The sequence below is a fragment of the Oncorhynchus kisutch genome, linkage group LG13 (genome assembly GCF_002021735.2).
Source record: "Oncorhynchus kisutch isolate 150728-3 linkage group LG13, Okis_V2, whole genome shotgun sequence".
Lineage (NCBI taxonomy): Eukaryota > Metazoa > Chordata > Actinopteri > Salmoniformes > Salmonidae > Oncorhynchus > Oncorhynchus kisutch.
This window is the reverse complement of record NC_034186.2, coordinates 36,982,434-37,003,915: the sequence shown is the minus strand read 5'-3', so window position 1 is coordinate 37,003,915 and position 21,482 is coordinate 36,982,434. Positions and strand designations below refer to the sequence as shown.

The 21,482-nt window shown below is 42.8% G+C and overlaps 1 protein-coding gene across 1 annotated transcript in view; it reads left to right on the top strand.

Moving 5' to 3' along the window:
- Nucleotides 1-21,482, top strand: part of LOC109901548 (potassium/sodium hyperpolarization-activated cyclic nucleotide-gated channel 2-like) — a 73,467-nt gene that overhangs the window by 14,366 nt on the left and 37,619 nt on the right. Inside the window, exon 4 of the mRNA XM_031786157.1 lies at nt 10,527-10,745. Within this exon, the coding sequence (XP_031642017.1) occupies nt 10,527-10,745 (219 nt within the window). The remainder of the gene's footprint in view (nt 1-10,526; nt 10,746-21,482) is intronic.

The window sequence follows — 21,482 nt, the reverse complement described above, 5'->3', positions numbered from 1 at the left end:
CAGTAGCTGAAAGGATGATCTCTGCATGTGTGGTTCCCACCGTGAAGCATGGAGCCTGCATTGCTTGCTGTTTGGGGGTTTAGGCTGGGTTTCTGTACAGCACTTTGAGACATCAGCTGCTGTAAGAAGGGCTATATAAATACATTTGATTTTATGGAGGAGGAGGTGTGATGGTGTGGCGGTGCTTTGCTGGTGACACTGTCTGTGATTAATTTAGAATTCAAGCCACACTTAACTAGCATGGCTACCACAGCATGGCTACCACAGTATTCTGCAGCGATACGCCATCCCATCTGGTTTGATGACCCAACACACCATCCCAACAGGACAATGACCCAACACACCTTCAGGCTGTGTAAGGGCTATGTGACCAAGACGTATAGAGATGGAGTGCTGCATCAGATGACCTGGTCTCCACAATCACCCTACCTCAACCCAATTTTGATGATTTGGGATGAGTTGGACCGCAGAGTGAAGGAAAAGCAGCCAACAAGTGCCCAGCATATGTGGGAACTCCTTCAAGACTGTTGGAAAAGCATTCCAGGTGAAGCTGGTTGAGAGAATGCCAAGAATGTGCAAAGCTGCCATCAAGGCAAAGAGTGGCTACTTTGAAGAATCTCAAATATAAAATATATTTTGATTTGTTTAACCCTTTTTTGGTTGTAACATGATTCCATATGTGTTATTTCATAGTTCTGATGTATTCACTATTGTTCTACAATGTAGAAAATAGTAAAAAATTAAGAAAAACCCTTGAATGAGTAGGTGTGTCCAAACGTTTAACTGGTACTGTATATGCTGTATTCTAGTCATGGCTTATACTATATAACTTATTTTTGTATTTTTCTGGATTATGTGTGTATTGTTTTTTTTTTATTGCTAGATATTACTGCACTGTTGAAGCTAGAAACCGATGCATTTCGCTGCACTTGATTTGATTTAAACTAAAAGAGCTGTATGTTCCAGGTCTCTAGATCCAGATGGCCACCATTACCCCATAGTAGAGAGCAGTGAGATGGTGGGGGGTGGCTCTATCTCTCCCACATCTCCCCTCAGACTGGCCTGGGCCTGGGTGGACTGTGCCTGCCTGGGTAGACTGCTCCACTACTAAGTGCCAGCTCTACATCACTGTCTCTGAACCAGGCCCAGGATTATGGCAAGCACAGACGTTGACTCAGTGTCTCTTACTGTGCAGTAATTGTGTTTGGCCCCCTCCCCTACCTCCCTCCTTGATTTGGGATGATGGAAGGTAGGGTGCAGTGCTGTGTGTATGCCACACACACACACACTCTGACACACACACACTCTGACACACTGTGAGTGTACGTCGCGTACGCATCGTGCACAAACATACACACAAACCCATGCCTCTCGGTCCTGTTGATGTTCTGTTCCTCTGAGCTGGGCCCCTACTCTGTGTACTCCATGCCAATTTCCCTGAGAACAGTCGTCCTGGGCGATCGGGTGCAGGCAGGCGCAGGCTGGCTGGCATCTCCCAGCAACCAAGGTCAGCATTTCTCTGGAGGCGGATGGCTTCAAATAAGAGACGCAGCGTTAAATGATCCATCTCCCTGCCACTCGAGACTTGTTCACTTCCAGTGGCTGCCTGTCTACTCACTGCATCCCGGTCTGCATCCTTCATGCTGCTCAGAGAACAGAGACACACACATCTCTGTGGCCACAATACTTTTCACATTTTTGACGGTTTGACTGTATTTTATGTTTTTGAAAAATAACAGTTCTACATTTGCTTTATATGAGTAGTCTATGATCCTAGGGTGGCAACACATACAGTTGAATTCGGAAGTTTACTTACACCTTAGTCTAATACATTTAAACTCAGTTTTTCACATTTCCTGACATTTAATCCTAGTAAAAATTCCCTGTCTTAGGTCAGTTAGGATCACCAATGTATTTTAAGAATGTGAAATGTCAGAATAATAGTAGAGTGATTTATTTCAGCTTTTATTTCTTTCATCACATTCCCAGTGGGTCAGAAGTTTACATACACTCAATTAGTATTTGGTAGCATTGCCTTTAAATTGTTTAACTTTTGGTCAAACGTTTCAGTTAGCCTCCCACAAGCTTCCCACAATAATTTGGGTGAATTTTGGCCCATTCCTGACAGAGCTGGTGTAACTGAGTCAGGTTTGTAGGCCTCCTTGCTCGCACATGTTTTTTCAGTTCTGCCCACAAATTTTCCATAGGATTGAGGTCAGGGCTTTGTGATGGCCACTCCAATACCTTGACTTTGTTGTTCTTAAGCTATTTTGACACAACTTTGGAAGTATGCTTGGGGTCATTGTCCATTTGGAAGACCCATTTGCGACCAATCTTTAACTGATGTCTTGAGATGTTACTTCAATATATCCATACAATTTCATGATCTATATTGTGAAGTGCACCAGTCCCTCCTGCAGCAAAGCACCCCCACAACATGATGCTGCCACCCCGTGCTTCACAGTTGGGATGGTGTTCTTCGGCTTGCAAGCCTCCCACTTTTTCCTCCAAACATAAGGATGGTCATTATGGCCAAACGGTTCTATTTTTGTTTCATCAGACCAGAGGACATTCCTCAAAAGTATGATCTTTGTCCCCATGTGCAGTTGCAAACCATTGTCTGGCTTTTTTATGGCGGGTTTGGAGCAGTGGCTTCTTCCTTGCTGAGAGGCCTTTCAGGTTGTGTCGATATAGGACTCGTTTTACTGTGGATATAGATACTTTTGTACCGGTTTCCTCCAGCATCTTCACAAGGTCCTTTGCTGTTGTTCTGGGATTGATTTGCACTTTTTGCACCAAAGTACGTTCATCTCTAAGAGACAGAACGAGTCTCCTTCCTGAGCGGTATGGCGGCTGCATGGTCCCATGGTGTTTATACTTGCGTACTATTGTTTGTACAGATGAACGTGGTACCTTCAGGCGTTTGGAAATTGCTCCCAAGGATGAACCAGACTTGTGGAGGTCTACAATTATTTTTCTGAGGTCTTGGCTGATTTCTTTAGCTTGACATCATGGGATAATCAAAGAGGCACTGAGTTCAAGGTAGGCCTTGAAATATATCCACAGGTACACCTCCAATTGGCTCAAATGATGTCAATTAGCCTATCAGAAGCTTCTAAAGCCATGACATCATTTTCTGAAATTTTCCAAGCTGTTTAAAAGCACAGTCAACTTAGTGTATGTAAACAAAGTAGGTGTCCTAACCAACTTGCCAAAACTATAATTTGTTAACAAGAAATGTGTGAAGTGGTTGAAAAAAAGTTTTAATGACTCCAACCTAAGTGTATGTAAACTTCTGACTTCAACTGTACATTCTAAGTGATTTCAATGGCTCTGTCTCCTTTCTGAAAATAAGCATTTTCATACATTTCTGCATTCCCTGCACTCGTTATTTCCACACTGCCATGTTGGTCTGCACAATATGTGCAAAACATAGAGACCGAACTATTGAAATTGCAATTTGACTTGCAATTTAGATCAAAATACTTGGGTAAACTGTTGGAAAAAGGGGAATACAATGATTATTATAATTCTATAGTTAGAATATAACAATAGGCACTTTGAATACAGTGTAGTTTGACATTCGTTTGACAACGAATGAAAAAGCCAGGGTGGCATTATTGTGACAGGGTAGGAACCAAAATGTTGGTCAGTGTTTCCAAGGAGACCCTTTAATCTTTGTCTTCATTAAATGTAATACAGCTAACATATTCATGCGTTGCCTATTTCTCTCTGATTTTAGAAGATACTAATGCACAAACAACCAGCTAGCCAGCTAACTAGCGAAAAGCAATTGGAGCAAACATGATTTATTGTAGCCACAACTTGCTAAGAAAAGACAAACTAGTTGTTTGCAGACAGTAAGATACACAAAATAAGTGTAATAATAGAATGCCTGTGGATTTATTTTAGGAAGCAAAGTGGAATGGAGCAATGTTGTCAGTCTTGAACATGCAGACTGAAGAGTGAACAGCAAATGGTCGAGAAACGACAACTGCGCTCCTCGAGTCACGTGGCAGGGTGGGGCTTGTTGTGTGAGAGAGGGAGAGAGACAAATTAAGTATAGCGAAGTAACCTATACAAACGGTTGTTACACGCGGCAGAGTGGCGTATCACATTTAACAAACCAAACAGTGAAATACCGTTATAGAAGTTAAAACACAAGCCGGTCCTTGCATCAATAGAAGTCTTCTATATAGTAAAATATTGTATTCCGCCCAGCTGTAACACACACACAAACACACACACAGGAAGCCACTTCTCCAGGTCCCTACTGGGCTAATTCACTGAGCCAGAGCATCAGGTGTGGGAGAGGCTTTCCTCCAACTATCTTAAGGCCCCGTGGGAGAGAATTACCAGGAGGTCCCTTCATCAAACAGCCAGTCAAATCACATTTATTTATATAGCCCTTCTTACATCAGCTGATATCTCAAAGTGCTGTACAGAAACCCAGCCTAAAACCCCAAACAGCAAGAAATGCAGGTGTAGAAGCACAGTGGCTAGGAAAAACTCCCTAGAAAGGCCAAAACCTAGGAAGAAACCTAGAGAGGAACCAGGCTATGAGGGGTGGCCAGTCGTCTTCTGGCTGTGCCGGGTGGACATTATAACAGAACATGGCCAAGATGTTCAAATGTTCATAAATTACCAGCATGGTCAATTAATAATAATCACAGTAGTTGTCGAGGGTGCAGCAAGTCAGCAACCTGACCCTCCCTGATCTGACCACTGATACGGGGCGGCAGGTAGCCTAGCGGTTAGAGTGTTGGGCCAGTAACCGAACGGTTGCTAGTTTGAATCCCCGAGCCAACTAGGTCGAGCAAGGCAATTAACCCTAATTGCTCCAGGGTTGCCATTGGGTGTCGCGAGGAGTTGGGATTTCCAATTCACACATGAGTATGACACACACTTGGTACATGTCTGAAATAGGACAAATATAAGCACCCACCTCATTGTTATTAGATACAGACTGTTCTGCTATAAGCCAGGATTTAAGTTTATAGCCACCTGATCAAATTAAATAAAAATGTCCCCTCTGTTATGAAGCCCAAGTCAGGTCCAGGTGCTTTCATCTCATATACCTTATCCTGTATGGCTCTTAGATCAATAGAATTATAATAAAGCCCTGGATCATCTCACTATCCATCTGTCCTTTATGATCTTAGACCTGAGGTAGAGTAATCCGGCTCTCATGCCAGGGTTCATCTGGCTAGAAGATGCAGGGCAGCCAGGGAAAATACAGTTACTAAGACGAGACGTATATCTCCCTCTCTAACTTTAAGCATCAGCTGTCAGAGCAGCTTACCGATCACTGTACCTGTACACAGCCCATCTGTAAATGGCACACCCAACAAACTCATCCCCATATTTGTATTTTTTGTTGTTGTTGCTCTTTTGCACCCCAGTATCTCTACTTGCACATCATCATCTGCACATCTATCCCTCCAGTGTTAATGCTAAATTGTAATGATTTTGCCTCTATGGCCTATTTATTGACTTACCTCCCTAATCTTAATACATTTGCACACATTGTACATAGACCTTTTCTATTGTGTTATTGACTGTATGTTTGTTTATCCAATGTGTATCTCTGTGTTGTTGTTTTTGTCGCACTGCTTTGCTTTATCTTGGCCAGGTTGCAGTTGTAAATAAGAACTTGTTCTCAACTAGTCTACCTGGTTAAAAAAAGGTGCAATATATATATATTATATATATATATATATATATATATATATGTATATATATATGTATTTTATTTATTTATAAAAAAAACACCTATACATACACACACACATACAGACACACATACAGAGCCTTCAGACAGTGTTCACATCCCTTTACTTTTTCCACATTTTGTTGTGTTACAACCTGAATTTAAAATGTATTACATTTAGATTTTGTGTCACCGATCTACACACAATACCCTATAATATCAAAGTGGAATTTTGTTTGTAGAACATTTTCGAAATTAATGAAAAGCTGAAATGTCTTGAGCCGATAAGTATTCAACCCCTTTGTTATGGCAAGCCTAAATAAATTCAGGAGTTAAAATGTACTTAACAAATCACAAAAGTTGCATGGACTCATTCTGTGTTCAATAATAGTGGTTAAAGTAATAATGTAATATATTAAACTTTTATCCAAAGCAATTTAGTTTAAAAATATATATATTTCACATTTATTTAACCAGGTAAGTCAGTTGAGAATAAGTTCTCATTTACAACTGCGACCTGGCCAAGATAAAGTAAAGCAGTGCGACACAAACAACAACACAGAGTTACACATGGAATATCCCTTTACGCATGGTGAAGTTATTTGTTAGGCTTTGAATGGTGTATCCATACACCCAGTCTCTACAAAGATACAGGCGTCCTTCCTAACTACGTTGCCGGAGAGAAAGGAAACCACTCAGGTATTTTACAATCAAGACAATGGGGATTTTAAAACAGTTAAGAGTTCAATGGTTGTGATATGAGAGAACTGAGGATGGATCAACAACATTGTAGTTACCCCAAAATACGAACCTAAATGACAGAGTGAAAAGAAGGAAGCCTGTTACAGAATACAAATATTCCAAAGCATGTATCCTGTTTACAACCAGGTAAAACATTGCAAAAAATGTGGCAAAGAAGTTAACTTTTTGTCCTGAATGCAAAGTGTTACGTTTGGGCCAAACCAACACAACACATCACTGAGTACCACTCTTCATATTTTCAAGAATGGTGGTGGCTACATCATGTTATGGATATGCTTCTCATCGGCAAGGAATCTGGATATTTTTTAGGATAAAATGAAACGGAATGGAGCTAAGAAGAGTTAAACCTAAAACTCAAGGCCAAATCTAAATTGGAGTTGCTTACCAAGACGCGACCTAGTTACTTACATTTTGGTCTTAAATTGGCTTGAAAATCGATGGCAAGACTTAAAAATGGCTGTCTAGCAATGATCAACAACCAACTTGACAGAGTTTAAGGAACAAAAAAAAAGGGCAAATATTATACAATCCAGGGGTGCAAATTTCTTAGAAACTTACCCAGAAGACTCACATCTATAATCACTGCCAAATGTAATTCTAACATATATTGTCTCAGGGGATTGAATACTTATCGAATCAAGATATATTAGTGTTTTATTTGACACAATAAAAAAATAAAAAAATGTTAGGATTTTTCTTCCACTTTGACATGACGTAGTATGTTGTGTAGATCATTGGCCAAAAATGACAATGAAATCCATCATAATCCCCCTTTGTAACACAACAAAATGTGGAAAAAGTCAAGTGGTGTGAATACTTTCTGAAGGCACTGTATGTGCGCGCGCACACACACACACACACTCACACCCCCACCCACCCACCCACAGAGCCACAGGAAATACCCTTGTTTCAATGGCTAATAAGGATATCCTCCATTTATTAAATGACTGAATCCATTAGAGTGGCTCAGCATCTCAACCCTCCTATCATGCCTACCCATGGCCCTTAGGGATGGTAAAGATGGCTGTACCAGTTTAGGCATCTGACATGGTGAATGTAGCTGAAGAAAGAGCCTTTTACTCAGCTCTCACTGTTATCCATCTATGAAGGCAGGCCACTCAGAGGTTAAACGTAAGCTCCGAGGCACAGCGCAGAAGTGAGGGAGCAATAGTGACAAAAAGTCCACAGACACACACACACACACATACGCCTGCACACACATACACACGTACACACACACACACCACGACCCCTCCTCCCTTCTCCTTCCACATCTTACCTCCCTCCAGGATCTTGGAACAAATCTGCGTTTATCTCTGATTATGCCATCATAGATCATGCACAAACCATACTGCATGAGTGCTCCTCTCTGTAAATGGATTATGTACAATTAGACTTTGCCCCTGTTCCTTTAGCTGGGGAATGACTAATGCAATGGATGGGGGAGATTATCCTCTGTATTGCTGCTGAATTGTGAATAACAAAACAGAGCTCAGTGGCGTGCATCATGTAGTGAAAGGTGTAGAGTTTGATCCTAAGTGACGGTTGCACACTAGACTGGGGATTTGATTTTCTCTAGCATTTGCACCTTCTCCTTGGCAGAGAATGTTGGGTTGTAGCCTGCTTCAATGGAGCTGTCGTGTGTATTCCACACTATCCCTTAGAGCCAATACCTTATGAGCTGGGTCCACATGTCACCCATTGTCATTGTAATGGGTTATTTTTAGTGGAAAGTGTATGCCTATATCATATCGGTGTGAGAATCAGAGTACAGAACAGAGATGATTCACCTGCTCCTGTCTAAACACCAGGCTGTCTGTTGACGTTATTGCTGTGGGGATTGGGGACTATGTTTCATCATTTGATCACAAATCTGAGCTCCCGTACCTGTAGGATGGATGCATGTTCTAATAGATTATCATTTCTGTCAACTCCCTGTCGCTATGGAAGCAGTAATGGCGCGGTGCGACACACACAGGCACACATACACACACAGTGCAGTGGGTAAAATATGGTATTGTCCTACAGAGACAGAGAAAATGGATGTGTCAGTACTGTGGAGGATGTTCAGTCATCTGCACTGGGGATTGGGTCTTTAGATCACAGGCGCTGTGTGTGTGTGTGTGTGTGTGTGTGTGTGTGCTGTGCTCAGTTCCTCAAACTCGGGGTGCAGTGAGGCAGCATAGAGATGTTAGTATAAAAGCCTGGGTGAACATTGTAAATTCAGATAAGCTACTGCAAGCAGGCCGAGCCAGAGCAGCTCGCTACATCTCCCTGTCACATTTCTTAAAGGCATGACTTTATCTGAATGTATTCCTTTTTCATCCATGTTGGACAGTTTCTCTGGTTCTGACAGAGTTATTGTAGCTACCTGCACATGTCAGTCAAACAGGCCTGGTGGTAGGGAGTATACATATCCAGGTTGTATCACATCCGGCCGTGAGAGTCCCATAGGGCGGCACACAATTGGCCCAGCGTCGTCCGGGTTTGGCCGGGGTAGGCCGTCATTGTAAATGAGAATTTTTTCTTAACTGACTTGCCTAGTTAAATAAAGGTATATATATATATATATATATATTTCAGCTCAGTCTTGAGACCACAGTCCACAATAGTGAACATTCGCTGCTAATTCTGTCCTGATCTGGCATTGGATGGGTGCGTGTGTTTGTGTGTGTGTGTGCTATTTCCGGCTCAGAGTTTGGAGCTCAGGGTGACGGGTTGCTACTGCTGTTTGCCTGGCGGGCATGCTCTGTAGGCAGCATGCTGATAGACCAGGGGGACAGAGAGAGAAAGAGAGAGAGAGAAAGAAAGAGATGCAGCTCTGCCTCTATTGCACACCCAAGGTATTGGGACCAGGTCTGAGGCTAAAGCTGCCCCTAGCAAAGAGAGAGAGAGAGGGAAGTTCCATATGTGGACACACACATACATCTCCATCTCTGCTTTGGCTCTTTACTGGAAGTCCCTCCTCAGTGCTGACTGCTGAGTGCTCCCAAGATCTCATCTCATCTCATCCCCATGCAATTCCACACAGTACCTATCTGTCCTCTTCCATTATTCCTTTCCATCCAATTCGCTCTGTCACATTTCAAAACAATCTGATGGTGCCTCGCACTCATTTCTCCTGATTTCCACCCCAACTCCTCTCCCAACTAAAGCATTTTGAATTGAATGCAAATGGAGTTCAAAGAAATTCAAAACCGATACAATCCGATCCAGGAGTCAACTGTTGATAGTGGAGTCTGCTCCGTTGGGCTCGGCTCTCTACGGCATGCAGGTAGCTCTGTAAAGCATGTCCTGATCTCTGTTTTTTTAAATGTCTGTTTGTACTTAATGTTTTCATGTTTATATGTTCACCTGCCAGGGGACTGCAGATGTAAATGTCTGCTAAAGCTGGTGCAGCGGATCACTCCTCTTACTCTGAGACGTATGTTTTGTTGTACATTGTACCTGCCAAATGAACGGAATAACTAATACCGCCAGGCCAGTCTAACTCTGAACCAAAAGCACTGTAGATGGCAGAGGAGAAGATTAACAGGGACATTTCCCTGGATGAGTAAACCTGTAGCCAGGCAGCGTTTCTCAGTCAGTGTTGCTGTTTACGGCTGAGTAGACAGTGTTTATAATGACTCTAACATGACTAGTCTCACTGTATACACAAATCAAAGTCAGAGTGGAGGAGGCAGACGTAATGGCTCCTCATTAGAGCCCAGTCTGAAGAGGCCTTCTATACCTGAGTCAACAACACTATGGTGGAGTGATTAGGCCTTCAACAAGCAGCAAGCTAGTATAATGGAGCCAAACTCCTTACCTACTCCAGAGGAGAGATCGCAGCTTTCTTTCAGGAACTTTCTCATATCCCCCCCCCCTCTCGCTCTTTCTCTCGCTCTCTTTTTCTCTCTCTTTTTAAAGGCTTTCTATTTTAGACTTTTAGGTTGGTATCATAGTCATGTTTTTTGTACAGTGAGATTGAAAATGTGGTTTTAGTGCAATGTTATTCTTTCTATATAATATCCTCTTTTGTAACAGAAACCCTGTTTTTTCTCTCTCCCAACAGAACGACTCGTGGAGCGAGCTGTACTCCTTTGCCCTGTTCAAGGCCATGAGTCACATGCTGTGTATCGGTTACGGGCGCCAAGCCCCAGAGAGCATGTCTGATATCTGGCTGACCATGCTCAGTATGATCGTGGGCGCCACCTGCTATGCCATGTTCATTGGCCATGCCACCGCCCTCATCCAGTCCCTGGACTCATCCCGGCGCCAGTACCAGGAGAAGGTAAGACCGCCGTCGATGAGGACCAAGCCATGTGACCAGGAGAAACTCAGAGCCGTAGACATAGGTCATTAGTACGGCCTAGAGTTTTCCCCTGGTCAAGTCACGTAGTCAGGAAAATCCCTGTCCCTACCAGCATCCACCAGTCTGTGTCGTCAGATCAAAGCATGTGGTCAAGTCTCTTAAGAAGGAGAACACTGCTTTAAGGACATTGCAGCTGAGTCTCCATGGAGTTCTTAGATACTGGGTGATCTGGTGGAGTATTATTCAGCCTGTCAGCAGCACGTCCCCCTGGCCTGCAATCATTTGCCAGGCTTTGTTGTCTAATTGCAGCATCTGGCTAATGTTGAGAACAGAGGAGAACAGTGCCTCCGACTCCGCTTCTGTCATCTACTGTTTGGCTTCTCTTCAAGACCTGAGACAGGATTCCATCCTGTCTCTAGTTTCTGTCCCTCTGTCTCAGTCTCCAATACCTTTTTGTTATTATCTTGGAGAGATAATCATCCTGTTTTCACAATACTAGGGAGCGACGAGGGGAAATTGTGTGCTTGAAACAGAATGAATTTGCATTTGAATGAGGGATTATATAAACCAAGTCTCCAATCAGATAACATTAAGTCGGCTAGTACAGTAAGATAAAAGTTAGACTAAATTCACAGGAAAGGGTTTCCCTGAACCAATTTGACATGATCTGTATCCACTGCATACTGTCATTCATACACAAGTGCACCCGTTGTAAGTCATTTCACCCGCATGGGATAATGAATACAAACGTTCAATAGAGATGTGCTTCTCCCTATTCCTTACTCCCTAGTGATGGAGATACAACAGTTAGTGCTATGTAGCAATTTGTACCTACTCTGTAACTACACTACCTCTTTATGTAACTTCTCAAAAACATACATTTAGGCCACTTAATGTAGAGTGAAACCACACTCTCTGTTCCCTAGCTAAATATATGCCCATTACATTATCTCAGGACTGTTGGGACCGGTTACAACAAGTATGCTCCTGACACAGCACATCAATCCCTACTACTCCCTACTCGGTGACCGAGATGGAGAGAGAGAGAGAGAGATCTCTAGCTGAAGAGATGCACACGCCTCCTATCACAGGAAGAGCACGTAAAGCCAGGAAGGCCCTGTTATTCCTGGAACTGCTCTCTCTCTCTCATGCTCCCCTTCTTCCCTAATGTCAGAACTAACGATGTGACTACCGTGATCCAGCGAAGACAGCTCATCACATCTAGATCTTCTATTCTATCTATTCATCATCAGCTACTTGAGATACAGTATACTGGGATACACACTGAGGCAGGCATCCGATTACACGGTGATGATGGCACAATGAGTCTGAACTCTCGCCTCCGATCCCCACAAAAGTGTTTCTTTGTACAGGGTAGTGTAAACACAGGCGTCAGTGCGTGGTCGTATTGACAGCGCAGTGTAAAAAGTTAGCCGTGGTTTCGGTGTTGAAACAGATTAGTCATGATACACTATATATACAGAAGTATATGGACACCCGTTCAAATTAGTGGATTCGGCTATTTCAGCCTCACCCGTTGTGTATCAAATCTAGCACATGGCCATGCAATCCCCATAGACAACATTGGATGTAGAATGGCCTTACTGATGAGCTCAGTGACTTTCACCGTGGCACCGTCATAGGATGCCACCTTTCCAAAAAGTCAGTTCGTCAAATTTCTGCCCTGCTAGAGTTGCCCCGGTCAACTGTAAGTGCTGTTATTGTGAAGAGGAAAAGTCTAGGAGCAACAACGGCTAAGCAGCAAGGTGGTAGGCCATATAACCTCACAGAACGGGCCCACCAAGTGTTGAAGCGCGTAAAAATCGTCTGTCCTTGGTTGCAACACTCACTACCGAGTTCCAAACTGCCTCTGGAAGCAACGCCAGCGCAATAATTGTTCGTCGGGAGCTTCATGAAATAGGTTTCCATGGTCGAGTAGCACACAAGCCTAAGATCACCATGCGCAGTGTGAAGCATCAGCTGGAGTGGTGTAAAGCTCTCTGGACTCTGGAGCAGTGGAAATGCGTTCTCTGGAGTGATGAAACACGCTTCACCATCTGGCTTTCCGACAGACGAATCTGGGTTTGGCGTATGCCAGGAAAATGCTACCTGTCCGAATGCATAATGCCAATTGGAATGTTTGGTGGAGGAGGAATAATGGTCTGGGGCTGTTTTTTCATGGTTCGGGCTAGGCCTCTTGGTTCCAGTGAAGGGAAATGTTAACGCTATAGCATACAATGACATTCTAAATGATTCTGTGCTTCCAACTTTGTGGCAACAGTTTGGGGAAGGCCCTTTCCTGTTTCAGCATGACAATGTCCCCATGCACAAAGCGAGGTCCGCACAGAAATGGTTTGTCGAAATCGGTGTGGATGAATCACCTTTGGGATGAATTGGAACGCCGACTGCGAGCCAGGTCTAAACCCCCAACATCAGTGCCCGACCTCACTAATGCTCTTGTGGATGAATGGAAGCAAGTCCCTGCACCAACATCTAGTGGAAAGCCTTCCCAGAAGAGTGGAGGCTGTTATAGCAGCAAAGGGGGGCCCAACTCCTTATTCATGCCTATGATTTTGGACGAGCAGGTGTCCACATACTCTTGGTGATGTAGTGTACTTCTGACACCCAGAAAATCCACTTTTACGTTGAGAGAAAGGTATTCTCATTGTTTGCAATGTCCACACTGTTAGACAATGCGTAGGCTACTGATTTATCAGAGTGTGGCGTCTGGGCCTTAGGCGGTCAGAGTTTCTGTTTCTCATTAGACATTCAGCAGCTCATTCTCAATGGCTCTCTAAAGGTACACATTGTCCCTCTCCATGTATCTCACCCGGTCACACATTCCATGTACACTCTTAGAAAAAAAAGTTCCAAAAGAGTTCTTCAGCTGTTCCCATAGGAGAACCCTCTGGGGAAAGGATTCCACACACACACACACACGCACACACACACACACACACACACACACACACACACACACACACACACACACACACACACACACACACACTCATACGGGCACACACAGGCATGTCTGCTGGGTTTTCTCACATAGGAGACAAGGAATACCATCAACCTGTGTCCTAATCGTCTGATGGTGTTGAGTAGAGGACACAGATACACTGTCGTAACGTGTCTGTCTCTCATATTGAGGACAGTGTGGCAACAGATGAAGCAGCAGCAGCATGTCCCTGTGTCCTCTCTTCCTCTGAGGTGACACAACCCTCATCCCCCTCTCACCTCTCCCCCCCCCCCCCCCCCCCCCCAACCCTCTCTCACCTCCCTCCGTCTTTGACATCTAACTGGGTGAAACATCATCCGCCAGAGGACACAGCGTGCAGTGGCCACGCCGCCCAGAGCTTTAGGCTTTATGTAACTGTTACTACTGTCCTTCTCCTCCTCCAGAGGGATGCAGCAACGCTGCTGAATAGGCTCTGAAGAAAGATGTGACCCAAGGGGCCTCTAGGGCAGAACAGTTCTCCACTGGGGTCCAGTCAACCTACTGTCTTCGTTGACTCAGCACAACCCCTGTGGTCTCTCTGGTACATGAGTCAATATATCCATAGTGTGATTGGTATTTATTTGCTTCTTGTGAAAGCTCATTGGAATAAGACAAATCAAAAGTAAATCCTATGGAATGTGGAATGGGAAATTATGGTGTAGAAACACTTGTACAGTGGTTCCTCCTTTAATAGTTGCGAGCTTACGCCATGGGACTTAGAGGTGATTTGTTGTTTAGTACAGTACCCTGCATCACCACTTCATTGCTCCAGACCAGCACAAGGGGGGAGTTAGAGCACTGATTATGATTTTGGGTCCTACTGTGTCTCTAACGGACTATGAATTGGCAACATAAACCTAAATAGAAACTGATAATTGTGCATGACTTCAGTATTACTTACTAAAACTGTTGTTACACTAAGGTTTTTATTATTATTATTTTTTTTGATTATTTTGCTCTTACTGTAGTACTGTAGCACAATGCCTGAGTGGTGCAACGGTCTAAGAAGCTGTGTTGCTATAGATGCTGGTTCAATACCCCTGCCAGCCTCAACTGGGAGACCCATGAGATGACTGTAGGTTTTAGTTTTTTCTCCCTCTAAAAACAGAAATAAATCATTCTAAATAACAAACTGGATTTATTTATAAATTAGTAACAATGTCTCACCCCACCGTAGGCGACATGAATCTCACTAGTGTTGAGTAACGTGCTGTTAAAAGTGGTGTAGGTATTATTTATTTAAATATTGAAGTTAGAAGCAAAAGCCTTCAACTATTTTAGCACCGTTTCGTGCTGCTCTGAGACAAGCATGGGGACTGGTCTTGATAAATCAATGAGATTTTTATTTTTACTGAATCTCCATTTGGGTTTTTGGTTAGACTAGAATTTGAAAATCAGGGTGCAGATGTTATGCTCTTAGTTAAGAACAGGGACAGCCTACTCCTTCCTCCCCATCGGGGAATTGAACCCCGGTCTCCCGTGTGCCCTTCCCACACGACACAGGGATTTAGCTAAATAGCCCAGAACTGTACTCCCGACCGTCATATTGTACAGCGCCAGATTTTCCGTTCCATCCTAACGGAAACCCTGAGGGTTTTTCATTTTTCTTGGAATAGAAACATAATATTCATCAAATTAATTAAATTAAGCATGAACAGTCAAAAGTTTGGAGACACCTACTCATTCCAGGGTTCTTTGTCACTATTTTCTACATTGTAGAATAATAGTGAAGACATCACAACTATGAAATAAGACATATGGAATCAGTTAAGAAGAAATTCTTATTTACAAGGACAGCCTACTCCTTCCTCCTCGTCAAGGAATTGAACCCCAGTTTCCCGCGTGCCCGCATTCTCTAGTACAGCCATTATTGAAGGCTATCAAATGCTTCTCAAAGATGCCCTCTGCTGGTCAAACTAGCACTAACTAGCATTAATGGTACCAGTGGTTTACACTTAAATAACGTGCCATAGAATTCAAGTGTTAGCTCACTGTGTTAACTCATGTATATGACTTTATCCCTATTCAGGTCCCCCTTGTTCTTCCTTTGGAGCAGCATGCTTCATTGGGGGTGTAGCACGTGTCCAGGACGCTTACATTCCCGGCTCGTTGAGTTTTATAGGATCCTGCTTAAAACTTCTTATGGCTTGGGGGCAGAATTTCGGTGTCTGGATGAGAAGCGTGCCCAAAGTAAACTGCCTGTTACTCAGGCCCATAAGCTAGGATATGCATATAATTGGTAGATTTGGATAGAAAACACTCTAAAGTTTCCAAAACTGTTAAAAAATGTCGGTGAGTATAACAGAACTGATATGGCAGGCGAAAACCTGAGGACAATCCATCCAGGAAGTGGGATTTTTTTGATGTGGGTATTTTCAATTGAATGCCTATAGAGTAGCTAATGGGTTAGGACCCAGATTGCAGTTCCTATGGCTTCCACTAGATGTCAACAGTCTTTAGATATTGTTTCAGGCTTGTTTTCTGAAAAATTTAGAAGAATGAGACCTTTCTGTCAGTGGACTGTAGAATCATGCAGCGCTAGTTAGCGTGCGTGACCGAGTACGCGCCCTTCTTTGCTTTTCCTTTCTATTGAATATGCTATTGTTCGGTTTAAATATATTATCGATTATTTAGACAATTGACAACCTGAAGATGAATTATAAACATCGTTTGACATGTTTCCATGAACTTTACCGGTACTATTAGGATGTATATGTCTGCATGTTTTGACCGCCTTTGAGCCAGTCGATTACTGAACAAAACGCGCCAACAAAACTGCGATTTTGGGATAAAAAGAGGGACTTTATCGAACAAAACAAACATTTATTGTGTAGCTGGCACTCTTGTGACTGCAACCATATGAAGATCTTCAAAGTTAAGTGATTAATTTTATCGCTATTTCTGACTTCTGTAATTCCTTTACTTGGTTGTAAAATGTTTGTATGCTTTTGTAAGCGGGGTGCTGACCTCAGATAATCGCATGGTATGCTTTTGCCGTAAAGCCTTTTTGAAATCTGACAAAGCGGCTAGATTAACAAGAAGTTAATCTCTAAACCGATGTATAATGCTTGTATTTTTTATGAATGTGTATTATGACTATTTCTGTATTTTGAATTTGGAGCTCTGCAATTTCACCGGATGTTGTCGAGGTGGGTCGCTAGCGGAAAGCCTGCGCCAGAAAGGTTAAGCTAAGTCAGTTCTGATGTGATCCACCTTTGACACCCCCTCTCCACACATCCACACATAAGTCATTGAGCCCCACCTCGTCCTGCCTGCCTACGGAATCGTGTGTTAGTTCAAGGGACAATTTAATTTCCTCCTCTGGTTCTGTGGCAGCTCCCACTCCTAATGACAGCCATGCATCATGCCAGTACGCCACAGACCAGTGGCTTTATGTCCTATAAAATATATAAAGGAACTCTGAACTCTTCCTCCCCTAAGTCTACAGGCTGACGGGAACAGATTGGATTTCAGAAAATGTAATGCATCTTTATATAAGTGCAGGAAGAGATATAGCCTCGGCTCTGCCTGTATCTCTGCTCTGAGCCTAATTTCATAAGATGGACAGTGGCACAGAAATATGACCTTGGAGGACAAGCTGTATTGTAGCAGACATGGAGGGTCACATGTCAGTGGAGCTTTAAAGAACTACAATTTCTGTCTAACTTCTAGTGAAGTGGAATATCCAATGCAGTAACTATTGTATAACTGACTCTCCACAGACTCACATAGGTGTCCGTCTTACACAGGTATTGTATGGGGGTCTTTGGCTTTTAACACAGTGCACTGACTGTATGTTCTATGTGTGTGTTTGATTGCCATGGGGGTCCCTTTGTCAAATACTGTACTTCCTCCCGGAGCTTTGTGACAGAGTGTGTGTGTGTGTGCTCAGTGTGATGTGGTGTCAGAGCTGCCCTTTGGCCTGCAGTGATACAATGAGTCAGAGCTGTAGAGAAGATCAGAGCTACTGACATTCAGCCACCGACGGCCTGGCAACTTAGTAGTAAAAAAAAAATGTCTGCCCTAAATCTCACAATTCACCCTTGTACCAAACACCCTGTGCCTAAAGTGACAGTGGCAGGGGTTTTGGTAGGAATGTACACTACTTCAAAAGTTTGGGGTCACTTAGAAATGTCCTTGTTTTTGAAAGAAAAGCAAATTTTTTGTCCATTAAAATAACATCAGATTAATCAAAAATACAGTGTAGACATTGTTAATGTTGTAAATAACTATTGTAGCTAGAAATGGCATTTTTTTATGGAATATCTACAAAAGCGTAGAGGCCCATTATCAGCAACCATCACTCCTGTGTTCCAATGACACGCTGTGTTAGCAAATCCAAGTTTATAATTTTAAAAGGCTAATTGATCATCAGAAAACCCTTTTGCAATTATGTTAGCACAGCTGACAACTGTTGTCCTGATTAAAGCAGCAATAAAACTGGCCTTCTTTACACTAGTTGAGTATCTGGAGCATCAGAATTTGTGGGTTCGATTATAAGCTCCAAATGGCCAGAAACAAATAACTTTCTTCTGAAACTCGTCAGTCTATTCTTGTTCTAAGAAATGAAGGCTATTCCATGCCAGAAATTGCTGAAGGGAGTAGTACACAACATTGTGTGCTAACTACTCCCTTCACAGAACAGCGCAAACTGGTTCTAACCAGAATAGAAAGAGTGGGAGGCCTCAGTGCACACCTGAGCAAGAGGACAAGTACATTAGTGACTAGTTTGAGAAAGACGCCTCACAAGTCCTCAACTAGCAGCTTCATTAAATAGTACCCACAAAACACCAATCTCAATGTCAACAGTGAAAAGGCGACTCAGGGATGCTGGCCTTCTAGGCAGAGTTGCAAAGAAAAAGCCATGTCTCAGACTGGCCAATAAAAATAAAAGATTAAGATGGGCAAAAGAACACAGACACTGGACAGAGGAACTCTGCCTAGAAGGCCAGCACCCTGGAGTTCACTGTTGACATTGAGACTGATGCAAAAATTAAAGTAGGGTAGTTGGTCAGGTAGGTTTCTAACACAAACATCTAGCAACCCAAAGGTTGCGAGTTCAAATCTCATCAAGGACAACTCAAGCATTTTTGTTAATTAGCAACTTTTCAACTGCTTACTACTTTTTATCTTTATTTTTTTTAACCTTTATTTAACTAGGCAAGTCAGTTAAGAACAAATTCTTATTTTCAATGACGGCCTAGGAACAGTGGGTTTAACTGCCTGTTCAGGGGCAGAATGACAGATTTGTACCTTGTCAGCTCAGGGGTTTGAACTTGCAACCTTCCCGTTACTAGTCCAACACTCTAACCACTAGGCTACGCTGCCACCCCTACATAGTATGTTAGCTAAGGGCTTTGTACAAATGTAGTATAATGTGTTGAGATTGGCTGGGGAGTCCATATGTGGTTGTTAGGCAATAGATTGGAAATGGCACAAAACCCTTTTCAATCAAACTTGAGATTTAGAGTAATGATTGTAAGGGCGAAATTGTAGTTGTAGATCGAAATTGGATGTCATAGATAAATTACAGATGAGACCAAATCTGATCTGCTAACGTACAAATCTGAATGTAAACTTTTTTTAAATAACTTTTTGGAAGACCTCCAAATGTAATCTAAATGAGGATTTCAATCCATTTTTAATACAACCCTTACTCCCTAGGGTCCTCTGAATTGAATTTCCTTCTAAAGAGAAACATATCTGAAGATCACATGTTTCTGACATTGTCAGGGTCAGATTCTGACTCTCCTTAGATTAAAGTATTTCAATGGGTTGATATTTAGTCTTTCAAACTTATAAACTTATTTCTCTGGGGGGGTCTGTCACAAGTGTAGAGAGAAGTAGGCAGGAGTAAGTCACAGATTTAGAACTACTGAATTTATTAAAGCACCATAATATAAAAGCTGGACAAAACCCAAAGGAAATAGTAGGAGAGATTCCTCTCAGGAAAACAAGCAACATTTACAATGACCGACAAAGACAAATGACAGAGGGAGTATATATACAGTGATTGAGTGGGGATTGGCACCAGGTGTGTGTAATGATGACGAGACACGTCCGGGGTTGATGAGTGAAGGGTGTTTGCCAGCAGCAGGTTTGTCAGCAGCTAGAAGGCTGGCGACACACGAACGCCTGAGCTGGACAGGAGGGTGAGCCAATGTGAAGGCTGGTGTGACAGGATCAGCGCTTTAACATGTCTATGTTGATGAGGGGAGATGTATATGTGAGTCTCAAGCCAATGTATATATAAGAAGGCTTGCCCCTAGACACTTGTACATTCAGTGGGTGGCTCCATGAGGCACCCCCAGCATCATACTTGAGTAAGCATATATGATAAAGTTGGCCTCAGGCCCTTTCAAAGTCCAAAATAGGCCAAGGCCACACCCCCCCCCAACATGTCACATGACTCCTCGGTCAATCGGAGCAATATCAGATTATAATTGTACTAAGCCCTTACTAAGTCCATCCATATACCTACTATATGCTCAGTTTGGCCAGGCGGCCAGCTCTAGGAAGAGTTGGTGGTTCCAAACTTCCATTTAAGAATGATGTAGGCCACTATGTTCTTGTGGATCTTCAATGCTGCAGAAATGGTTTTGTACCCTTCTCTAGATCTGTGCCTCGACACAATCCTGTCTTGGAGCTCTACAGACAATTCCTTCGACGTCATGGTTTGGTTTTTGCTCTGACATGCACTGTCAACTGTGGGACCTTATATGGACAGGTGTGTGCCTTTCCAAATCATGTCCAATCAATTGAACTTACCACAGGTGGACTCCAAGTTGTAGAAACATATCAAGGATAAACAATGGAAACAGGATGCACCTGAGCTCAATTTCGAGTCTCATAGCAAAGGGGCTGAATACTTATGTAAATAAGGTATTTATGTTTTTAAAAATGTATAATACATTTGCAAACATTTCTAAAAACCTGTTTTCACTTTGTCAATGTGGGCTATTGTGTGTAGATTGATGAGGAAAAAATAAGTTTCAACCCATTTTGGAATAAGGCTGTAAATGTAACAAAATGTGGAAAAGGGAAGGGGTCTGAATACTTTCTGAATGCACTGTACTTACAGAATAATAAGAAATGCTCTGAGACCAGGGTTGGTTGTGGTAGTTTATGTTTTAGGGTGAATTGTTTGATTTCAAGTGATGCCACTGACCTTAATTTTCTCCACTCTTTATTCTATTCCAACTTCCAGTTTTCAAAACATCATAAAACTGGTAGTTGATAAAAGACAATGTCCTACAAAGCCGTGGAATAGCGATAGTAAGGCGAGTGTATATGTAATTGTGGATCCAGAGACAGCCATCACTTTAACGGAATTCACCAGCTTCTCCCTAGGTTGATTGAATGAGGGACTCCTGGGTAATTCTCCCACTGTGAGCTAAAGGCTAGAGCTGCCATATTCAAGGTGCGGGACACTGATCCTGACGCTTTTAATAAATCCCGCTATGCCCTCAGACGAACCATCAAACAGGCAAAGCGTCAATACAGGACTTAGATTGAATCCTACTACACTGGCTCTGATGCTCCTCGGATGTGTCAGGGCTTGAAAACTATTACAGACTACAAAGGGAAACCCAGCTGGAGCTGCACAGTGACGCAAGCCTACCAGATGAGCTTGATGCCTTTTATGCTCGCTTCGAGGCAAGCAACACTGAAGCATGCATGAGAGCACCAGTAGTTCCCGGACGACTGTGTGATCA